The sequence below is a fragment of the Neovison vison genome, chromosome 2 (assembly GCF_020171115.1).
Source record: "Neovison vison isolate M4711 chromosome 2, ASM_NN_V1, whole genome shotgun sequence".
Classification (NCBI taxonomy): domain Eukaryota; kingdom Metazoa; phylum Chordata; class Mammalia; order Carnivora; family Mustelidae; genus Neogale; species Neogale vison.
Window position 1 is genome coordinate 151,311,338 of NC_058092.1, and position 23,329 is coordinate 151,334,666.

General features: G+C 37.0%; 1 protein-coding gene across 3 annotated transcripts in view; it reads left to right on the forward strand.

The window, feature by feature from the left end:
• The window catches only part of LYST (lysosomal trafficking regulator), a 188,442-nt gene that overhangs the window by 84,237 nt on the left and 80,876 nt on the right, over positions 1–23,329 (forward strand). For all 3 annotated transcript variants that reach the window (XM_044239321.1, XM_044239320.1, XM_044239322.1), the window contains exons 15-24: positions 522–682; positions 1,786–1,976; positions 4,344–4,589; positions 6,531–6,704; positions 7,641–7,790; positions 11,842–11,979; positions 16,197–16,395; positions 18,640–18,771; positions 21,466–22,093; positions 22,752–22,929. In XM_044239321.1, the coding sequence (XP_044095256.1) occupies positions 522–682; positions 1,786–1,976; positions 4,344–4,589; positions 6,531–6,704; positions 7,641–7,790; positions 11,842–11,979; positions 16,197–16,395; positions 18,640–18,771; positions 21,466–22,093; positions 22,752–22,929 (2,197 nt within the window). The remainder of the gene's footprint in view (positions 1–521; positions 683–1,785; positions 1,977–4,343; positions 4,590–6,530; positions 6,705–7,640; positions 7,791–11,841; positions 11,980–16,196; positions 16,396–18,639; positions 18,772–21,465; positions 22,094–22,751; positions 22,930–23,329) is intronic.

The window sequence follows — 23,329 nt, forward strand, 5'->3', positions numbered from 1 at the left end:
ATACGGATTTCTGTAAATACAAGAGACTAATCAAAAGCTCTGTGACTAAGCGTGGAAAGAATAGAAAATGCAGAAAGCACCGGCTCGTCAGTGGCTAGGGAGAACCAAACCTGAAGAGGTAATCATCTTTTTCTGAGTGGTCTTTCAAGGCTTCAAAGAAGAAATTTTAGGAATGGCTTACCATGGTGGAGGACTTCTTGGAAAAATTAGGGGGAGGTGGTCGGTTTGTATCTGTAAATCAGAAAGGCGCAGACAAAGAAAACTTGCATTACATGTCCGTTCCCACTTCCCATGGCTGCTGCAGGACTAGCAGGCCTCGCTGTTCCGCTCCCCTCACTGGAGTTTGGGTATTGCTAGCACCGTGGATCAGGAGACAGCAAAATCCGTTCTCTTTCTTCCTATCACTGGCACTATGCTGCTGAACCAAGAAAACTCTTAAAGAATTTCCCATTATTATACATTCATGCTTGCAAAATACTTAGATCACTGAAATAATTGACTTAACTTTGTTTTTAATGTAGGAAACCTGATGTTACTTTGGATTTTGTGCTTCCAAGAAGAACAAGTCTGTCATCTGACAGCAATAAGACATTTTGCATGATTGGCCATTGTTTATCATCCCAAGAAGAGTTTTTGCAATTGGCTGGAAAATGGGACCTGGGAAATTTACTCCTCTTCAATGGTATATTTTTCTCCTTCAAAGGATTTCTAACTTTTTTTTTCAATTAACAAGTATTAAACTAGTAAATTATACTGGATAAGATAGTAATTCCTGTTCCTTCTTTGATACTTAATAAGTACTATATTATCTAGATACCAAGATGCACTTTTAAAAATATTTTAACATTTTTATATTGAGATGCTTCTTTTTGTTGTTGTTGTTTGTTTGTTTGTTTTGTAATTGAGATGTGGCTTACAACTGATATATACATTTCATGTAGGGGATACATCATACCCCAACCCCTATCCCCCCAAAAAAGAAAGCTTATGTTAAATTAACTTTGTTTTATAATCCTAGAAAATGCAATATTATGACAAGTAAACTTAGAATGATTCTCTTTCTTGTAATTTTAGAATATTCTACAAAAATATCAAATTTTAGGAAAAAAAGAAATACATGTTCTAAAATTTATAGCTATATCACTAAGCCTGGCACGTAATAGCAGTCAGGCAGTGTTTATTGAACAGACGGGTAGAAGGAATAGAGACGTCAGTCCACATTTATTTTAGAAGAGGATTTACTGAAGTGTAGAGACATTAATCCACATTTATTTTAAAAAAGAATTTACTGAAGTATAGTTTCCATTTACTTAAAAAAAAAGGCAGAACAAAACCAAAATAACTGTTCTCTAAGGAACAAATAGAATTTTATGATTTTATTTTATCACAAGCTTCACAGTTAACCTTATATCTGTTTACTCACTTTCCATCCGTAGCTGGTGTAGGTTCCTACTCATGGCTCCAATTTGGAGCTTGAGACTTTATCAATTTTATAGAGATGAAAGAATTTGGCAGAAAAAATTAATTCGTGATTTCTTGCTGCTTATGAAAAATTCTAGTCAGGGGTGCCTGGGTGACTCAGTTGGTTAAGCATCTGCCTTTAGTTCAGGTCATGATCAGGGTCCTGGGATCAAGCCTCACTCTGGCTCTCTGCTCAGCAAGGAATCTATTTCCCCCTCTTCCCCTCCCCTTGCACATCCTTTTTCTCAAATAAATAAAAATAAATGTTTAAAATAATTCTCAATGGAGCGATAGAAATAAGTAACTTTTTTTTTTTCTGTTCAGGAGCTAAGATTGATTCACAAGAGGCCTTTTATCTATATGCTTGTGGACCCAACCATACATCTATAATGCCATGCAAATATGGCAAGCCTGTGAATGACTACTCCAAATATATTAATAAAGAAATTTTGCAATGTGAGCAAGTCAGAGAACTTTTTATGACCAAGAAAGAAGTGGACATTGGTCTCTTAATTGTAAGTTTTCATTTTATAAGTTTTAACTTTATAGTAACTGATAATATATGTTTATTAAATGTGTAATTAGCAATGAATTAAATTTCTAAAGTGTCTCTTCTTTCTTTCTCACTATTTTTGCTCCCTAAGAACATGGCTTTTTCTTAAAAAAAATTGATATACCCAGAATTTGTTTTCAGGTTTCAAATTTTTATTCCCTTTCCCTTAGAACTATATTTCTATGCTAAGTATGAGTTTAGTTTACACCTCTGAGTGTATTTAAGAAAAATATTTATGATATAGTGAAAATACATGTTAGCCTAAAAAATAATGTTCATTACATTTCATTTCCATATTTATAAATGAATACTGATTTTTATTTTATAATATTAGTTTTAATTATATATATTCAGATTTTAGGATATTCTTTAATATCAGTAACATGCAGGAATTTGGCTTTCAAAATATTGCTAACTCTGCTTATATGAGGTTCTCGGATTGTTTTTTATGCATTATTATAATATTTGGTTCTAGTTATACATTTTAGGAACCTGGGGGGATATTTTTCATTATAGCAACTAGAAAGCTGAGCCTTTGTCTTAGAAGATCTATGAAAAATTGGTAGATCTAGCTGTGAACTGGCCTTCTCTTGCTTCTTGTAAGAGGTACAGTTAGGGGTCAGAAGTCATTTTTATTTGAAGAAGACTACTAGTTTGGAATGTATTTTGTTGTTAATGAGATATATATCTCATAATCAGAATAAATCCTATTTTAAAGCTGTAACATTTGACTAAAGGAAAAGAGAAATTCTAGAGTAGATACATTGTAAAACACAGGTAGGTCTTAAGTGGTGTTAAATATGTGTCTGTGGTCAAGTATCCAGAGGGTAGATGCCTTTGGAATTTAGCTAATGATCTGATATTGTGCATATGGTCTTTTTCTCCCTGGGGAGTGTTTAAGAATGGGGGCTGGGGGCACTGTGGCAGTCCACTCTGATTGAGCAGTGGTCAGAGATGCTAGATGTCCCACCTCGCAAGGGCAGTATTATGCCGTGAAGAATTATCCCAATGCCTCACCATTGAGAAAACATGCTCAAGGGAATTGTTCCTCAAACCTGAGCATGCATCAGAGTCACTCAGAGGACTTGTTAAAACAGATTGCTGGGCCAGAGTCTCAGATTCAGTAAGGTCTGAAGTGTGGCCTAGGAACTTGAGTTTGTAACAAATCCCAGATGATGCTGATGCAGCTGGTTCGGGATCAGCACGGGATCCTTGTTAGGGAGACCAAGGAGTTCACACAGCTGGCGTTTGTTCAAATAATAATCTAACTGCTCTGGTTTCGGGGTACTCCATTTGTTTTCACACACAAAATTACCTTAATCCTTTTATTTTGCTTGAAAAGAATTATATTAGTCATAAAATTTAACATAAATTATCACAAATGAAAATTCAAAGTGTTTAACATGAAAACTCTTTTTAGAAACCGTTTTAGCATGGTTTAGTAACTGGGGGATTCTGATGTCATGAGCGGAAGGTCCATCAAGGTGCTGGTGCCAGGTGGCGCTCGTCTCAGGCAGGTGAACATTTTGTCAGCCTCCTGATGAAAACTCTTGCAGGTTGAAGGGTCTGTTTTGCCCGGCATAATCATGTACTGTAGACTGTGGAGTCGTGTTAGTTGGTATGCAGATGTGCCAGATGATGTCTGGATGAAACTATTTAAACCGCCGTGGTTGAAAGCGATCAAAGCCCAAGGCCCCCACAGCCTCTGTGCAAAGACACGGATCTCAGCACATGATTTCCCTGAGCCTGAGCTCCCTACCTGAAGTCAGAACCTGATGGAAATGACCCTCTGGGGGGAGAAATTTTGTAAATTCTTTTCAGTTTTCGTTAGGAATGATGATAGTCTGGAATTTTATTCTAGTAGAAAGATCTGGCTTACAGTCACTGTTAAACGAGTAGCCAGCCTGTGAACACATTCAAGGCAAAAATTTTGAATTCATTGACCCAGAGTCCCCATCTCTTGGGGTTGTAATGATTAGTTAATATTTATAAGTGCAAACAACAGTGCCTGGTATGAAATGAATGTGGTATAAGACTCAGCTGTTCTTAGTAGCAATAGGAAGTATAACTTCATGTTTATTCTACAATGGTTAAAGCTGGAATCTTTCTCAGCCTTGACAAGGTTTCTATTATTGGTCACTGCTAATTGAAACTGATCTTTTCCTGTCTGGGAGCCACCTTGCTCCTCATGTTTACCTTTATTTAGTGTGATGTCTGTCAAAGAAAACAATTTGTTGGGCACCTTTTCACTTCGAAATATTTATTTGTTGGTTGATACCTTACTTTTTAAATTTTGTTTAGTTACTAAAGGAAAATATTTGTGTTTCAGGAAAGTCTTTCAGTTGTTTATACCACTAACTGTCCTGCTCAGTATACCATCTATGAGCCAGTTATTAGACTTAAAGGTCAGATGAAAACCCAACTCTCTCAAAGACCCTTCAGCTCAAAAGAAGTGCAGAGCATTTTGTTAGAACCTCATCATCTAAAGAATCTCCGGCCTACTGAATGTAAAACTGTTCAAGGAGTTCTACACGAGATTGGTGGAACTGGTATATTTGTTTTTCTCTTTGCTAGGGTAAGAATCACTGATTAGAGTTTTGTCTGAAGAGAAACTTTTTCTTTAATACTAATAAATTCCAGTGGGTTTTTTTTTAAATTACAAAAAGTTTATAAGTCAACTACATTAAACTTTTAAGATAAAATTACATATTGTTTAGGATGTCATCAAGCTTTCTGCCACACATGGTCAAAGTTTCTGTTAATTGTAGAGATTTTAGAAGTTTTCTGTTATCTAGAAATGTAATTAGAACAATTAAATATTGAATGTACAAGATTTAATGGGATGCATGGCTGACTCAGTGGGTACAGTGTCCGATTCTTAATATCAGGGTAATGAGTTCAAGCCCCACATTGGGTGTAGAGATTACATTTAAATAAGTAAATAAATGTATAAGATTAAAATTGTCAATGAGAAAACAAATACATGCTATAGTAACCAAAAGTAACCTCCCCAATGTCCCTAACCCAAGCACCCTCCCCCTGGCAACCCTCAGTTTGTCTTAATTTCATATCATTACTGTTCTTATAAATATTTTGTCAGCATTGACTCACCATACTCTAAACTGTTTTTTTCTTCTTTTTCAAAAATTTTTTGCATCCAATATCTAGTAGATTTTCCTATAGTATTTAAGATTTTTTTTTAATTTTATTTTTCAGTGTCCTAAGATTCATTGTTTATGTACCACACCCTGTGCTCCAAAATTAAAAGCTTTTTAATTCCTCATCAGCATTTCATGACTAACTTTTATAGCTTTGTATAATTTTAAAATGTATATCCTTGGCTTTCCTTCTTTCATCAAGATACTAAACGTAATTTTGTTATAATTACTGTTACACAGTGACTAGATCCTAGAGAAAATGGTTAATCTTTTTGTACCAATTTAGGATCTTGTCAATAAGAATCCTAAAGTATGTTGTCACACTCAAAACTTGGGATCTTTTTTCACTATTTTTCCTCCTCTCCTACAAAAATAAAATTTAATCTCCTTAAAAACCTTGCATGCATAGGCTGCCTTTTAAACTGGATGTCTGCCATCCAGCCAAATGGGCAACTTGCAGCCTCCTCGCTGTACCAGGAGCTTCTGGCTTTAGACCTTTACCCCTCTCCTGTCTCTCACTCCCAGCCACCCGCTGTTCCTTCTTTCCAGGATTCTGTCATCTTTCCAAGTCATCTTCTCTCTATTTATGCTTCGCTAACCCAAGCAAAGTAGAGTAAAAAATAGTTTCTGTGCCCTTGTAACACTCGTATCTCATTTTTCTTTGCTTTTTTTTTTTTTGAGAGATTCTATTTTTATTATTTATTTGAGAGAGAGAGAGAGATCATGAAGAGGGAGGGTCAAAGGGAGAAGCAGACTTCCTGCTCTGCAGGGAGCCTGATGCGGCACTCGATCCTGGGACTCCAGGATCATAACCTGAGCCAAAAGCAGTTGCTTAACCAACTGAGCCACCCAGGCACCCTCTTCTTTGCCTTTAGTCATGATAATAAGGTGTGTGTTTCATATAAAGTAGTTGCCAGAAAGCATTGGTTTAATTGAAGTATAAGGTAAATCTGTGGTTTATATATATCTTATCTTTTGACTAGATAGTAGGCCCCACTGGGGATAAATATCATGCCTTTTACTTCTTTGTTGCCTCCCACACCATGTAATGCAGAGTCTGTTTGTTGATGGACTAATCAAAAACCTGATGGATTTTGCTGACATTTCAGATCACTAATAAAATGGTACTGACTTAAAACAGTTGTGAATGTTATTTTAGTTCATTTTTCTAGTATATTTAAGAAACTAAAGATCATGGATTTATGTCTTTCATTTTTGTTTATTATAGTGCTTAAATCATAAGGAAAGTGTGAGCAAAAAAATAGCTTTCAAATAAAACTGATAGATTGATGTTCTGTAATAGTAATCATACATGTTAAAATTTTCTCTCAGTAAATTAAAATATGTATATTTTTTAGGTTGTGGAACTCAGCAGCTGTGAAGAAACTCAAGCATTAGCACTGAGAGTTATACTTTCATTAACTAAATATAACCAACAGAGGATACATGAATTAGAAAATTGTAATGGACTTTCCATGATTCATCAGGTGTTGATTAAACAAAAATGCATTGTTGGCTTTCATGTTTTGAAGGTATGTCCTCATAAAATTCATTCTTATTCATATGCAATGATACTTCTCTCTTCATTAGTCTTCCAACAATAGAATTTTGTGTTTCAGTTATTCCTGAAGAAAATGAAGGAAACTCAACAGTGTATATTTAATCAAGCTAAGATACTCTTCTGGTTTTCTTCATCATGTACATGATTACATTTTTGTCTTGTTTAAAGCATTTTAGAAGAGTGAGAAAAAAATTAACTCAGAATTTTTGATCTGGATGGACTGGAGCTGTCTCTTAGGGCCCCTCATTCTGTAGATTGAGGAATTAAGATCCACGGAGACGTTTGCCTCAGCTCCCAGTTACGGAAGAGAACATAGTTCTCTGGACACCTAGTATTAATCCACTTCCAGTAGGCAATGCTTCTAGAGAGTTAGTTTTCTAAAGCTGTATTAATTTTTATTTTGATCTAGCTATCAACATATATTTAAATACCTTTCTATATAAAAGCATTTGGTAAACATAGTGAAATTGTTTCTCTCTGAGGGTTCTAGTAGTAAGACAAGACTCTATCTCCACCTATGCCCTCAACCCCCACTCCTTAAAATATCAAGATCCATACATTCATGGCATGAATCCTTAGTACTTTTTGTAAAAGTTTTTGAAGCCTAACAGTTTCATTGAATTTAAAAAATAAGAAAACAAATAAAAATAAAAAATAAAAATAGAGGGTTAATTTTACCTATGTTTGAAACTGAATTATCATTTACAAATATTTGAAAGTTTATATTTTTCTAATTTGAATTGTTTTGCAAAACAAATTAAAGATACTCTCTGTAATACTGAATTATTCACTAGTTTTCCTTTGAATTTAATGTTATGACTGCTAAGATTGAAAGCTTAATGTTTCTGTTGAATTTTTGGATTAATCAGCAATTAATGCATCTTGTATTAATGCTAATTTTCCATAGACCCTTCTTGAAGGCTGCTGTGGTGAAGATATTATTCATGTCAATGAGAATGGGGAGTTTAAGTTGGATGTGGAGTCTAATGCTATAATCCAAGATGTTAAACTGCTAGAGGAGCTATTGCTTGACTGGAAGATATGGAACAAAGCGAAGGCATGTGTTTTTATTTATTTATTTATTTATTTTTAAGATTTATTTATTTATTTATTCGAGAGAGAGTGCTCATGTGCATGCACATGTGAGTGGGAGGAAGGGTAGAGGGAGAGGGAGTTAGAGAGAATCTCAAGTACACTTCCTGCTGAGTGCAAAGCTGCATGTGGTGCGGGGCTCACTCTCATGACCATGAGATCATGACCTGAGCCAAAATGAAGAGTCAGATGCTTAACCAGTTGAGCCACTCAGGCACCCCCATGTGCTTTTATTTTTAGTGGTAAAAACATCTGACATAAATCACCCTCTTAGCAATTTCTAAGTGTGCAGGACAGTATTAACTATCTACACTCTTGTACAGCGGATATCTAGAATATTTTCATCTTGCTTTACTGAAACTATCCCCATTGAACAACTACCCCTATTTCTCCTGCCCCCAACCCCAGTCCCTGGCAACCACCATACTATTTTCTGTTTCTATGAGTTTGATTACTTTAGGTATGTCATGGAAGTGTAATCATTCAGTATTTGTCTTTCTGTGATTGGTTTATTTCACTTAGTGTATGTCCCAAATATTCACTTGCATTATAGTATACGACAAGATTTCTTTCTTTTGTAACACTGAACAATACCCATTGTAAGTATATACTACATTTTCTTTATCCCTTTTAGATTGCTTTATCCCATTTGGATTGCTTCCATATATTGGATTATGTGAATAACACTGTAATGCACATAGGTGTGTGAATGTTTCTTTGAGATCCTCTTTTCAGTTCTTTTGGCTATATAACCAGAAGTGGGATTGCTGAATCATATAGTAATTCTATTTTTTATTTTGCAAGGGACCTGTACAGTATTTTCCATAAGAACTGTACCATGTTACAGTCCCACAACCAAGGTTCAAGGGTTCTAATTTCTTCACATCCTTGCCAACAATTATATTCGGGTTTTTGGTAGTGGCCATCTTATTGGGTATGAGATGATATTTTATTGTGGTTTTGATTGGCATTTCCCTGATATTTAGTGATGATGAGTATCTTTTCATATACTTGTTGGGCATTTGTGTGTTTGCTTTGGAGAAATGCCTGTTCAAGTTCTCTACCCATTTTTAAAATGGATTATTTGATTTTTGTTGTTGTTGTTATGTAGTTGTAGGAGTTCTGTGTGTGTTCTAGATATTAATCCCTCTCCTGACACGTGTTTGCAGATACTTTCTCCCATTCTATAGGTTCAGCTACTCCATAGGTTGATTGTTTCCTTTGCCACACAAAGAGATATGTACTTTTAGATATTGATCTAATCATTCTTCTGAAGAACAGAGCAAACTTATTCCTTCAATGTAATGTTGATTATAAATAGAAATGTGGAGATTATTTTCTGTGCAAGTTTTCGAGCAGCCATGGGTAATGCTGTGCTGGGGGGTTAGGATCAGAACTTGGCCTAACTAGAAATGGCTAGAGCAGTACTCAGGCTGGAGAACATGGAGCTCATTCAAATGGGCTGGGGACTTGCATTTACCATCAACATTCAGAGGGGATCCTGCTAAGAAGAATCTGGAGAGTCGAGTCAAAGAGAGAGAAATGTACACACTGCTGAGCAGGGCAGCCAAGTTGCCCAGGAGTCACAGAGTTGATTCAGGGTGTTTAGGGCAAGGCTATGAAGTCTTGGCTTCATTACAGGTATAAGTTGAGGAACATGGTTGATCTTAGGTCTAGGCACAGCACCTCAACAACTGGATGGATGCACTGGTCTTCTTCACAAGGACCCAGCCAGGGAACGAACACAGGGATATTTACTTTCTACCCTAGATTTTTTAGGGGTTTTTTTTTGAGGGGGGCCTTTTTTGTTTATTTGTTTTTGAAGTAGTCTCCATGCCTAGTGTGGAGCCCAGTATAAGGCTCGATCTCACAGCCCTGAGATTAACACCTGGCCCAACATCAAGAGCTAGACACTCAAGCAACTGAGTCACCCAGGCACCCGATGCCCTAGTTCAAAACATGGTATAGGTTCTTATAAGCTCCTTGGTTCTAGGGTAGACTATAGATTGTCTATAGCTATTTAAAGATAACAACATTACCATCCAACCTAATTAAAGACTAAAGTATATAGCTTTAGAATTTTTTAGATTATCAGTTATTCCTAAATTTATCAATGCTCCCCCCATATTTACTCATTATCAATAATGGGTTGGGAATCTGGAAGAAACCTTTATAATCTATTATTAATAAAGATAAATTTTGACCAGTCATGCTAGAGAAAGACAGAATTATTTTTTTAATCTTCCTATAGAAAATTATATTACAAAAGTATTATTATAAGAAAGTACAGTCTTCCAGTTATAAAATAAATAAGACATGGGGATGTAAGGTACAGCATAGGAAATAATACGATAACAACTTAGTACAGTGATGGATGGTAAGTGCATTTCTTGTGATAATGACTTTGTAATATATATAAATATTGAATCACTAAGTTGTGTACCTGAAACAAATTATTTTTCAAAAGAAAAAAAAAGAAAGAAAAAGCAATTAAAGAAAAAAGAAATATGCAAAAATATGCAAAAAGGAAAAAAGCAATTAAAAAAGAAATTTAAAAAAAGAAAAAAAAAGCAATTAAAGAATATGCAGCCCCACATGGGGGAAAGTATTAGCAGTACAAGCAGCTAACTGAACTATTGCTTTTTTCTGGACTTTATGATACTTAGCAATTTTTAAAACTTTGTAATTTGTCATGATTTCTTTTCTCCTCCCAAATAAATTCTCACTTTTAGAATAAAAAATAACCATATATGTGTATGCATAAAAATATGTGTGAGATTGCATGAGGAAAAAGCAACTGCATGGTGATAGCCCATGTAAACGCACAAAGGCAGCATAAATATAAAGTGTACAGTAAACAGCTTAGTTGTAGATCGGGAGACTGAACCTAACCAAATGGCCGACCGTTGTTTTAGTTAATATTTCAAAAGAGGATGCTAATTTGGGGTGGTTTATTACAAATCAAAACATCTTTTTACTAAATTCAATAGTAATACTCCAATACTTCTGTGAGTTTGCAGTAAGGTTTTCTTTCTTAATGAATAGTTTTTAACTGAGATTGTCTTTTGTTTTTGGTTGTTTACATTGCCACTATTCTATTTGGTACTATTTTTCAATCAAGTTTTCATACTTGGGCTGCCTTGAGCTCCAGTTCTCATATGCCTTGTTCTTCTAGGGCATCTTGACCCCTGTCTTATGAAGAGAGAGGCCGTGGTTGTAACAGTAGTCTTAAGTCTTTCAATTCCTTGGTCTTTTCATTGTTCGTTACCATCAAATAATGGCAAGAGAAGTAGCAAGACCTCCAGCCCAAACCAGTTTATTTTGTCTTTTGTTAACTGCTTTGCTGAAAGCTTATTTGGGACAATAAGATGAGATGGAGATTATCTTTCAATATTAGTTATCTATAGAAGGTTCCTCTTTCAATTTAAGATTGATTCTACATGTGAGAATCATTTTTAAGTCACCTTAAAAGGATGTTTGAAAATACACAGTAATCATGCACAGAGTTCTATTATTTGGACTTAAAAGTAAATCAGTCAAAAAATGCAGAATTTTCACATTGTCTGAGTTTTTTCAATTTAGTGCAATTTGTTCTAAAATTATTTAATGCTGTATACACAAATTATAGAAGTTTATGCATTTTTAGTAATGCTCTTTGAAAATAAATTATTTATAAACAATTACATTGATAATATGTTTCTCTGTATCGAATAAATCCCTCATGAAAATTCATCTCTTGAAAATACCATATTATTAGATAATGTCACAGAAAAATTAATGTACTGAAGCACCTAATACAATATTACATTCAACATAAGTATTTAGAAATGAGCTATTGATTTAAAAATATATACTAATAACAATAGTGTGGAGTAAATTTTAAGGTTTTCTTTTTCAGATAAATTTAATCTTTGACCCTGAATATACACAGTGATAGACTGATATATGTCTTCTAAAAAGCAGAAAGCATGTTTTTCATTAACCATGTGCTGACTGGTGTGTGTTTGCTTTCTCAGCTAGGAGCTTGGGAAACGCTGCTTGCGGCTCTAGAAGTCCTCATCAGAGCAGATCACCACCAGCAGGTCTTTAATATCAAGCAGTTACTGAAAGCCCAAGTGGTCCATCACTTTCTGCTGACTTGTCAGGTTTTGCAGGTACTTTTCATGTAACTTTACTTTGGGAGATATTTTCTGCAATTATATGTTTAGTAACTCAGTACTGTGAACTCAAATTTTTGTGGAATTTTCAATGGAAGGTTTTTTTTCTCTTCTCCATCTTCCCTATTGACCTGCGTTCTTTCTTCTCAACCCTGCCACATAGAGCTTGACGTTAACACTTCCATCATTCCTAACTCGATTACAAAAAAACAACAACTACTGATTTCTGCGATGTCTCCATGTTGGGATATAATAATAATTTTGTCATCTCTTGAATATCAACAATAGCAAAATTTTAACTTCTTGCGAGCTTTGCATAGTGGCAGTACGGTGGCCAGTGAGGTTAATCTAGACGTGATTATTGCTAACTAAAACTTAAATCCCACATTCCTTAAATAACAAGTACAAGTATGTTTTGTTTTAATAAGTTTGTATTTGCTGAAGATCTATTATGTGTACTAGAAGTAGCATATCAAAAATATATCCGAAGTATTATATGAAAAAGTGGCACACTCAATTCACCAGTAGTGTCTGTGCTATGACCTGGCCTCTAGTTAAATCTTTTGCTCTGCCTTCACAGATGTCCTTTTATCACTGATCAGCGTATGAGAATATTTTTCAAGGTCGTTTGTTTTTTCATTGAGGCATCTAGTAGAACTTTATCAGATCAGATAAGTTCAGATGTTCCCTGGGAGCAGTAATATTTATGTTTGAGTGCCTTTGTTTGGATGACACCAGTGCTTCCCCTTGTACTTGGTACAAAATTCAGAATCTGTGACAGATTCTAAAGAGAGCCTGTGTGCTGTGGTCACCGCGCCAGCCTCATCTCGTGCCACTGCAAGAAAAAGCCCCTGGCTTTTGTTCTCTTCCTTAAACCAGTGAGTCTTTCTCCTGCCTCAGGGCACATGATAGTTTTTCTCACTGAGAAGTTATTGATCCTTTTCTTTCCATTTGGCCACCTCCTGCTTCTCCTTCCTATCTCCACTTTAAATTTGCTTCCTGAGAGAAGCCCTCTCCCTTCTCTATCCATCTGCCGTTGCCCTTCCTCTGACTTGCTCCACGCATCTGCATTTGTTAGTGTCATGTCGTTATTTCTGAAATTATGGTTTATTTCCCTCTGTAAACCTGCTGAGGGCAAGGATATGTTTTCTTCTTTTACTTTTTCTTTTTTAAAATTTAAATTCAATTAATTAACATATAGTGTTCTATTAGCTTCAGAGGTAGAATTCAGTGATTCATCAGTCTTTTACCCAGTGTCCATTACGTCACATGCCCTCCTTAATGTCCATCACCTAGTTACTTTATTCCTTCCCACTTCACTCCCCTCCAGCAGATGTTTTTTTCTTGATCACACTGTAACTCCAGTACCTGGCGCATAACAGGAACCCAATAAATATTTGTTAAATGAATGAATTCTAAAAAAAACAAAAAAAAAAAAAACAAAAACAAAAAACAAAAAACCCCACCACATTTTATTGCCTTTCTTGGGCCATGTGGTGAATTAGACTTCTTTCTTCAAGAATACAATACGGTGAACTTTGAGGCCTCTTGCTTGCTGAATAGTTTATGTAACATTTACACAGCAATTTTTCTTTAAATCAATTTCTTTGTATATACATTTTGAAACCTGCTAATTTTCAAGGAGTTCGTGCGACAGTGTGAAGTTTTTATTCAGTCTTTCCATGTCAGAAAAGTAACACTTGTAAACTGGATTTCTATATATATTCTCATTTCCATATATTTATAAAAATGCTAGAAAAATCAAGGTACCAATTGCTTTTCCTCAAAAGTATATCTCTTCATCCTTCTTTATTCAAAGAACCCATTATCAAATCAACAGTTTTTTGTTTTATGTTAGGTATTGTAGGAAGTGTATAAAGAAATGAACTTAATTGTTGTCTTTATAGCATCTCAGAGTATTTAAGAAAGATTGATAAATTGACAGTATATTGGGTATGGGGCAGCTTCATTAGTTCATGGGTACAGTGTAAAGAACCTGAAGTCAGCTAATAGAAAAGGGAGTGTAAAAGTAGAGAGCAAATAGGAAGGAGATTGTAAAGAAAATTAATAGGGCTTGATTCTATCTAATAGGAGCTGCAGGAGAAATGAAATAGATAATGCAAAATTTCCACCTGGGAGACAAGAAGGATGATAGTATCATGAAAGAAGGAATTGAACACACAAGTTTTTATAGCTTATCCATTCTGCCTCTGAGATTACAGTGGGGCGTTCAGAGGCTGTGACCACTGGACACTTAGATGTGCGAGATTGGAACTAAGGAGACAGATGAGAGGGACAGATGAGGGGGACAGATGGGGTGCTATCTACATTGAAGCCACAGAGACAGGTAAGCACCACAAGATAAACAGTGTAGTGAAAGAATCGTAGAGGCTTACACCTCTGGAAATGTCCATTTTCAGGTATGAAACATGAAAAAGAAACTGTTGAAAGATGTAGAAAGAGTAAGCAAAGAGCTTAGAGAAGAGTCAGGAAACAGCAACGTGAAAGCCAAGAGTGGCAGAGGGGGGAAGAAAAGGTGGTCTCCAGACCCAAATAATGGGGAAAGTTCAAAGAAGATATGGACAAGTAAAGGGCTACTGACAGAAATTCTTAATGACCCACACAGTTTCAGTAGAATGAAGAGGGCAAGAATTAAGTTCTGGGGACTTTAGTTGGCACGTGTGGTGGATTTTTTGGAGGCAGTGAGAATAAATAATGATTAAAAAGTCTAGCAGTGAAAGAAAAGAGAAACAGAAAGTTAACAAAAGGCTCCCAAAGTTCAAGTTAAGGGATTTTTTTCTTTTTTTTTTTAAAGAAAGAGTGAGGGGAGGGGCAAAAAAGAGAGGAGGAGAGAATCTTTTTTTTTTTTTTTTTTAAATTTTAGGCAGGCTTCATGCTATGCTTTTATCCATGCTATGCATTTATCCATGCTATGCATGGAGCCCAACACAGGGCTTGATCTTACAGCCAAAGATCACGACCTGAGCCAAAACCAAGAGTGAGACACTTAACTAACTGTGCCACCCAGGTAGCCCAGGGGATTTTTTTTTTTTAATTAAGTGGGATACCAGTGACTATTTGTAAAGGGTTAGTGGAAAATACAAGATTGAGGACACATGGCCTGGGATGGTCTTGGGAATGAGTGGCTGGGGTGGTGACCAGGAAGGGGGAAGACACCAGGGGCACGATTCTGAAAAAAGGCCGATTGCTGTGGCAGAATCAGCATTGATGCAGCAATTACACAAGAACAAATGAAGAAAAGTGGGTGTAGAGATGTATCATTTTTCGGATGTATCACATGTACAGGGGGAGCGAAAATGAGGAAGTTTAACTTCCTCTGTCTTAATCTAGAGCCCAACTGCTCCCTCGTGGGGGGTGGAGTTGGAGAGTATAAAAAATTTAGTTATTCCTGTCTTTATGTCTAGTGATTGCCTGGCATTCTCCAGGTCTCCTAATACCAGGCAATTGATGATACCGCAGAAAGGGTTCAGAGGTCTGGGTGTGAGTTATAGTTGCACTACTTACGTGTTTTCGATGTGGTTTAAGGTAGTTGTATAATCACGTTGTGCTTCACAGTCTAGAAGTGAAGGCTCAAACCTCTCAGAGCTGTTGTGAGAAAGAGCTTTGTCAACTGGCACACACGGTAGTACTGTAGTCAGTTTTGTCTATCAGGCATTTCTCCTTGTGATCCCATCATAGTAGTACAGAGATAGTAGTCGCAATAGTATGGTTCTTAGCTAGCATTTCTGTAGGGCTTCCTGTATGTGAGGTGCTCTTCCAAGAGTCTGTGTCATTTAATCTTTTATGACAGCCCAGCGAAGTAACAGGATCATTCCCATACTAAAGATGAGCTGAGGCCTGGAGATGTTAAGTGTGCCCCAAATCACCCATCTAGTGAGCGGGGAAGCCGGAATGCAGAGCTCGGGGGTTTGGCTTCTGAGCCATGTTCATGTTTGCCATAATATAACTTTGACTTGTTAATTAAGATAAATTAGCTAGAAGTAAGGTGCCATTGGTTTTAATGAATTTTTCATAGCAGGATTGGTTGAATTGGGAAGTAGCAACTCAGTTTAATGGTAAATATGGTCAGACTAGAGTAATAAACCAGCATAATTCTGTCTTAAAAGGAGCTATCACTTAAATGAAAAATGTTAGTTGACAGTTCTCTTTAAATCTCTTTAAATCTAAAGAGAGTTTGATTTTTATTTTTTCAGGAACACAAAGAGGGGCAGCTTACCTCCATGCCCCGAGAGGTTTGTAGATCATTTGTGAAAATTATAGCAGAAGTCCTTGGATCTCCTCCAGATTTGGAATTATTGACAATTATCTTCAATTTCCTTTTAGCAGTTCACCCACCTACTAATACTTACGTTTGTCACAACCCCACAAACTTCTACTTTTCTTTGCACATAGGTAGGTATAATCATTTTTTGTTGGATTTTTGGCTGTCCCAATTTTCATTATTTTTTCTTCCCACTCAATCCACATTTGTTTGAGACTCATTGACTGACTTCTGTATGCCAGAAAGTACCCTAATTACAGACTGGGATCAGGACAGGGGAGAGGGCTCTAGAGTGAACCAGACGTGGTCTCTGCCTGCAGAATGCCACTGCTGAGAGGAGAGAGCAGACAGATACACAAATTAAGATATTCAGAAACAGTGTCTGGTAAGTACCTACTAGATTCAAAAGAAGGACTGATGCTATTTTAGAAGAGTGAGGGTCTCGTCAGACAGCTGTGGAGAAAGAATATTTAATAGAGTCTATATCTGACATGGGCATTGAAGAATTTAGGTAGAATTTGATAGGTATATTGGAGAATTAGCATTCCAGGTGAAGAGAATAACTTAAAGGGAGAAAAAATAGAGAAAATAAAGAATGATGAATTTTACCCAAGTATAAGGATCTGTAAAGGATCTTGAGAAACATATACCATAAATATAGTTTAGGGCTGTCACTTATTTAGTTTTTCCCCTAAGGTCATAGTAAATGGGTCCTTGAATGTGAGGCCAGAAAATTTGAACTTATATTTATTTAGGGGTCACTGAAGGGTTTCATTTTGTTATGTTTGTTTGTTTTGAGCAAAGAAATATGATGGAATTAAATTACTGCAGTAAAATTCAGGAAAGAGAAACTACCCACATAGAAGGGAGTTAAAGCTCTGAGATGAGATGAGACCATTGAAGTACAGAGAGAGAGTGAAGGAGAAAGAAGCAAAGTCTAGACCTAAGGAAAGAGTAATTAGTATATGAGAAAGATGGAATAATCAGAGTTTTAAAAGAACCAGGAAAATGTAATGTGGAAAAAAAGCAAGCAAGAATATACCTATGAGAAAACTAGATAGTAAATTTAGAGAGGAAAACTGGTTGTAAAACAGGCATTTAGGAATGTAATAAATGAATAAAATGATTCAACGGCAGTAAAAATCCAAATGAAAGCAGACAACATGACTTTGTGTTCGGTTCAGCACACAGTTAGGGAATAAAGTACTGTCAAGATTCTAGAAACCGTGTTAGTTGCAAAGATGAGTAAAATGTGCTCCACTCCCATACAAAGCTTATAGCCTAGTTGAGGGGAAAGAGACATAAACAGGTAATGACATTGTGTGGAAAGCACAATGAGAAATACTTTGTTTTCTGGAAGCACAGAACATGGTGAGGAGGTATTTCCTGGAGGAGGTGATGCCTGCTTAAGGGCTGTGGAGGAGTTGAAGGGCAGGGACCTCCAAACAAAGCAAGCAGCTTGATGGGGAGCTGTGAGAAATGGGTGCTGTGAAAGTGTCATGGCGGAAAGAAGGCTGGAAGGGATCCGGAGGCAGATCACAGAGATTCCCATAGACAGGAAGCTTGGGCTTTATCCACAGTGGTAAGGAGACAACAGAGACCCACTGGAAGTTTCTTAGCAGGGATTGACATTTGATAGAATGCCGAAAGCTGTGAAGATTTGAGGGTGACCAGATGTCCATCACTGATACCATTTAGAAGTGTGTGGCAGGCCTCCAGGTGAGAGTTAATAAGCACCTGTGTTATAGCCTTGTGCTGCGGGGAGAGGCCTTTACGCAGCAGAGTTGGGTCAGCAGAAACTGTAGACAGACTTCACATGGATAAAGGAAAGGTAGTGATCAAGGGTGAATCCCGACTTCTACCTAGGAAATGGATGCTTCCGCCAGATGAACCAGAGGACACAACAGAAGGACTGGGTTTAGGGCAGAAAGAGGATTCATATTTAGGTTTGTGGCATGTGGGATGCATTTAAGAAATCAATTCTACAAGTCTGAGTCAGCTCAGAAAGGAAAATTAAGCTGGAGGTACTCATTTTTGAGTCATATTGGACGTTGAAAGGGATATATAAAAATATAGGAAATGGTTCTTTCCTCAAGGAGTGAACAGTTAGCTGCTAAATTATAGAAATAAAATAACTAAGTATAGTTGCAATTCGAAGAAAATAAGAGTTAATGTGGCAAGCACGTAACAATCTGCATATAAAGAATGATACAGCGTGTGCTTGCATAAAAAATGTGTGTTAGTATAAAACATGTCACATTTTTTCACTTTGAATATCTTTTGTAAAAATTTACATTTAATGATTTACTTTTAAAATTATATTTTCATTTTATCTTTAAAAAATTTTACTGTCTCAAAAATTTTTTTGATTATAGATGGCAAGATCTTTCAGGAGAAAGTACAGTCTATCATGTACCTGAGACATTCTAGCAGTGGAGGAAAGTCTGTTCCTAGCCCTGAATTTATGGTAATAAGCCCATCCGGTTTTACTGCTTCACCACCTGAAGGTAAGCATAATGATAATGAAAGTGTAACCCTTCCTGATACAGTTCTGAATATTAGCAGATAAATAAATTGTGCATGTTTTCACAGTATGATATATGTGACATTCAGATCAAATAAATGGAAAGCTAAAACAAAATTGTAGAATATATTTAAGGAATGCATTTCATTACTTTCTGGGACCAGGAGCTCACACTCAGTACAACAAGAGATACTCTAGAGAATTAGGAAACAGAAGAGGTGCATGCTGTCTTGCTCTGGAATTCTCCGTCTCCTTTTACTACAGTCATTAAGTTTTTTAATTTATTTTCCCATTTTCTTCAAAAGTTTTGCTTGGCTTACTCTCTCCTTTCTGCCTAAACATCATTCTAGACAATGACCAGCCAGTACTCCAGCCTCTTGTTCTTGGACTGTCAGGACCTTTCCTTCTACTTTATCTACCAGTATGCGTGGGTTTCATCATCATCAAGAATACTTCCCCGCTCTGAAACTCCAGTATCCCACTCTCTGATAACAACCTCCTATCTTTCTGGTTACTTCATCACCATCCAATGTTTCTTACTGCCTGTTTCCCCATCCAGCCTAGATCCCATTAACCAGTCATTTTCCTGATACTGCCTTCAACTTTATTTTCCTTCTGGCATTTTGGCATTCTTGACCTTAAAAGCCCCAGCCTTGCCTCCATCTAACTATTCTTGTACTGCCGAAAGCTGCTGGAGAGAATTCATGTCTTTACGAGGGTCTCCAACTATAGCTGGCTTTTTAATGCTGCTCTGTTGTTCCTCAGTATGTTCAAAATCAATTCCCTCTTCTATTTCTATAGCAAGTATATTCAGGTCTTTTAAGTGTACAGTATCTTCTGTCTTCCTAACTTAACAGACTACCGCATCTCTACTTTTTATAGAGAAAAAAAATAGGTACACGTCTCCTAGTTGCGAACTGGCTGTGTATCTTTTCCTTTCCTGATAGCTGTTCTCTTCTAGAGAACATGGATATGTTTTAATTAGTTTTATTTGGAATTTCATAGGAAATGGCTATTCTTTTTTTTTTTTTAAGATTTTATTTATTTGTCAGAGAGAGATTGAGCACTAGCTGGGGAACAGCAGGCAGAGCAGGCAGAGGGAGAAGCAGGCTCCCCACTGAGCAGGGAGCCCAATGCGGGGCCTGATCCCAGGACCCCAGGATCATGACCTAAGCCAGAGGTAGCTGCTTAACTGACTGAGCCACCAAGGTGTCCCAGAAATTTCTGTTCTTAAAATCATTGTGCATCACTCTAAAACATTTTCAAATACAATCATTGCCTCCTTTTTTCCCCAGGTCTTTTGAACAGAATATTTTGGCAACCTTAGCCCTCCAGCCAAAATGCAGAAACAACTAGGAAAAACTTCTGACCTATGGAGCTATTATTGCCAAAAAGCCTGTGCTCTAAAATAGTTCATCCAGTGCCTGTTTACTTTATATCAGTGTTCTCAAGTTTTCCTAGGCAAAAGAAATACCTGCGGAGCTTGTTAAAGCACAGATCGTTGGGTCCCTTCCTCATACGTGCTATTCAGGAGGTCCAGGGTGGAGCCTGAGAATGTGCATGTACTGCAGTTGCACGGGTAGTGTTTGCAGGTCCCCCATGCTGCTGGCTTATAAACCACTCCGTGAACAGCAGTCGCTTTATCCCGTGCACTTAGAACGACAGTGATTTCTCTGTCTCTCCTTACACAGAGTATTAAAAGCAAACTGGATAGCTATAATGGGAAGTCAAAAAATTATTGCTTCTCACTAATAGCATCAAGAAGTGACTACAGAAATGGACAAGAGACAGAATAGTCTAGGGCCATTTAGTCTAGTAATTGTAACAAGTATGAGTATTACTACTGTTTATTGAGCACCTATTATATGCCAGACACTATGCTGGGAGCATCACAAATATGATCACACTGAATCCTTAAAACAGTCTTGCCAAGTAGATATTCTGAACCATCCTTTTACATTTTTAGAAACTAACAATAATAATTAATATAATTGTTATGTATTCGTATATATTTGAGATATGTATATATATATCCATGCTTGTGCTCTCTCAAATAAATAAAATCCTTAAAAAAGAACTATCACTTGAGTCCAGTTATATTTTGTTGCAAAGCCCGTGCTTTTCCACTATCTCAAACTGTATCCTAGTGATTGCCAGCCTGAAGTAAATTTTCACTTAATTCACTTAAGTGGACTACAGTAGAGCCATTAATCCTAATGACCTTGAATCATTCAGTCACCACTGTGTTTTGTTATGGAGACAGGAAAACACATATATTTTTGGAAGATTTTAATAAAAAGTAGTTAAAAGAAAAAATAGTTTGAGCACTTGAGAATTTGAAGCACTAGTTACTAGGAACACTGGCCTATAGAGATTCTTCTAACATAGCTGGATAAATGGGTCACTGCTATGGTTGTGACTGGTACTGCGGAAAACAAGTGGTCCCACTTAATAGATTTTTTTTCCCAATTTATTTATTTTCAGAAAAACAGTATTCATTATTTTTTCACCACACCCAGTGCTCCATGTAAGCTGTGCCCTCTATAATACCCACCACCTGGTACCCCAACCTCCCACCCCCCTGCCACTTCAAACCCCTCAGACTGTTTTTCAGAGTCCATAGTCTCATGACACTTAATAGATTTTTAAAGAGTATTTTTTGGTCTGCTCTCACCAGGAAATAATTCATGCATTATTATTCCACAACGGATGACCGCCAACATGCCACGTTCTAGAAGCCTGCCAGCATTTCCTACCATTTCATCTCGAACACAACCACAAAAACTAAATGGAAGTTTGGGTCATAGTATCGACAAGTTACAAAATATTGGAGATAATTACGTTGCTTTGCAAGAAGATAAACTGAATTCTCTGGTGAGTTCCGAGACCCTGAAAAAAGGCAGAGAGGATGCACTTGTCAGTAGCTTTGAGTCTGCAAAAGCTGCGTGTGAAATGGAAGCTGCCCTTTCAGCCCGCGCCTCTGTCAACGGTGTCCTGAAAGGAACACTGGGATTTCCGGGGGTCAAAGTCGATCATAAAGAATTGGCAGCAGAGCCCAGATCAGATGATGACAGTCCCGGAGACGAGTCCTGCCCACGCCGACCCGATTACCTAAAGGGACTGGCCTCATTCCAGCGAAGCCACAGCACTATTGCAAGCCTAGGTTTAGCTTTTCCTTCCCAGAATGGATCTGCAGCCATTGGACGCTGGCCAAGTCTCGTTGATAGGAACTCCGATGAGTGGGAGAACTTCGCCTTTTCTCTGGGTTATGAGCCAAACTCCAGCCAAACTGCAAGGACTCACAGGTATTCACAGGGTTTTGCAGGCCCCCCTCTTTTTCTTAATATTCTTGAAAGAGCCTCTACCGCTCTAGAAATGTCTTCATTATGTCACTTCTCATGTGCAACAGACATATTGATAACAAACAGAAAGGTACCTTTCTCTTTATTTGAATACTAGATAATATTGAATTCTGTGTTTTACCAAAGGCTAGACGATAAATAGTAGTTACTAAAGAAAAAAATGCCGTGTGGTCTATTTAATTCTTAGAGTTATTAGAGAAAAACTCTTTGGGGAAACTGTAAAATTTAGAGTAGCAAGTAGCAACCTCCTGCGAGAGCTTCTGTGGTGGTGGGAATGTTTTACCTGTACCATGGAGTACGGCAGACACTGGCCACATGTGCCTGTTGGGCACGTGAAAGGTGGCTGGTGCCCACCACCCTACTGTATGTCATAGCTGTGGAAGAGAATGGTGTTTAATAGACTGTGTGCCTAAGCTGTATCACTGATAAAGTGAAAAAAAGTCAGGGCACATTTGTTAGTCACAGTTGAACATTTTATAATTTTATGAGCTTTTGTTTCACATTTTAAAATTATTATTACTCCTCACCATTCTTAAGATCATCATTATGAACTTGTCTTCCTGATCCTCTGTTAGTAAGACTTCTGGGGTCTCTGTTTTAGTGTAACAGAAGACTGTTTGGTACCGATATGCTGTGGATTATACGAGCTTTTAAGTGGGGTTCTTCTCATCCTGCCCGATGTTATGCTTCAAGATGTGATGGACAAGCTTGTTCAGGCAGATGCGCTTCTAGTCCTCGTTAACCACCCATCGCCCGCTATACAACAAGGAGTTATTAAAGTAAGGACAAACTCTAGATGTGTTGTTTTGATTCAGAAAAAATAAACATATGTATAGCTTAAAATTTGAATATATGTGTTAAAGTAGACCTAAAGCTTTAATTCTAAACGAATAATGAACCAATATGTGGGTGACCCTTAAACAACATGGGTTTGAACTGTGTGGGTCTACTTAAAGGCAGGCTTTTTAATATAAATATAATAGAGTACTATATTTTCTCCTCCTTATGATTTTCTTAATAACACTTTCTTTTCTCAAGCTTACTTTATTGTGAGTGAACATACAAGTTACGTGTTCATCAATTGTTTATGTTCTCAGTAAGGCTCCCAGTCAACAAGAGGCTGTTAGTAGCTAAGTACTGGGGGAGTCAGAAATTATATGCAGATTTTCAGCTGTGAGG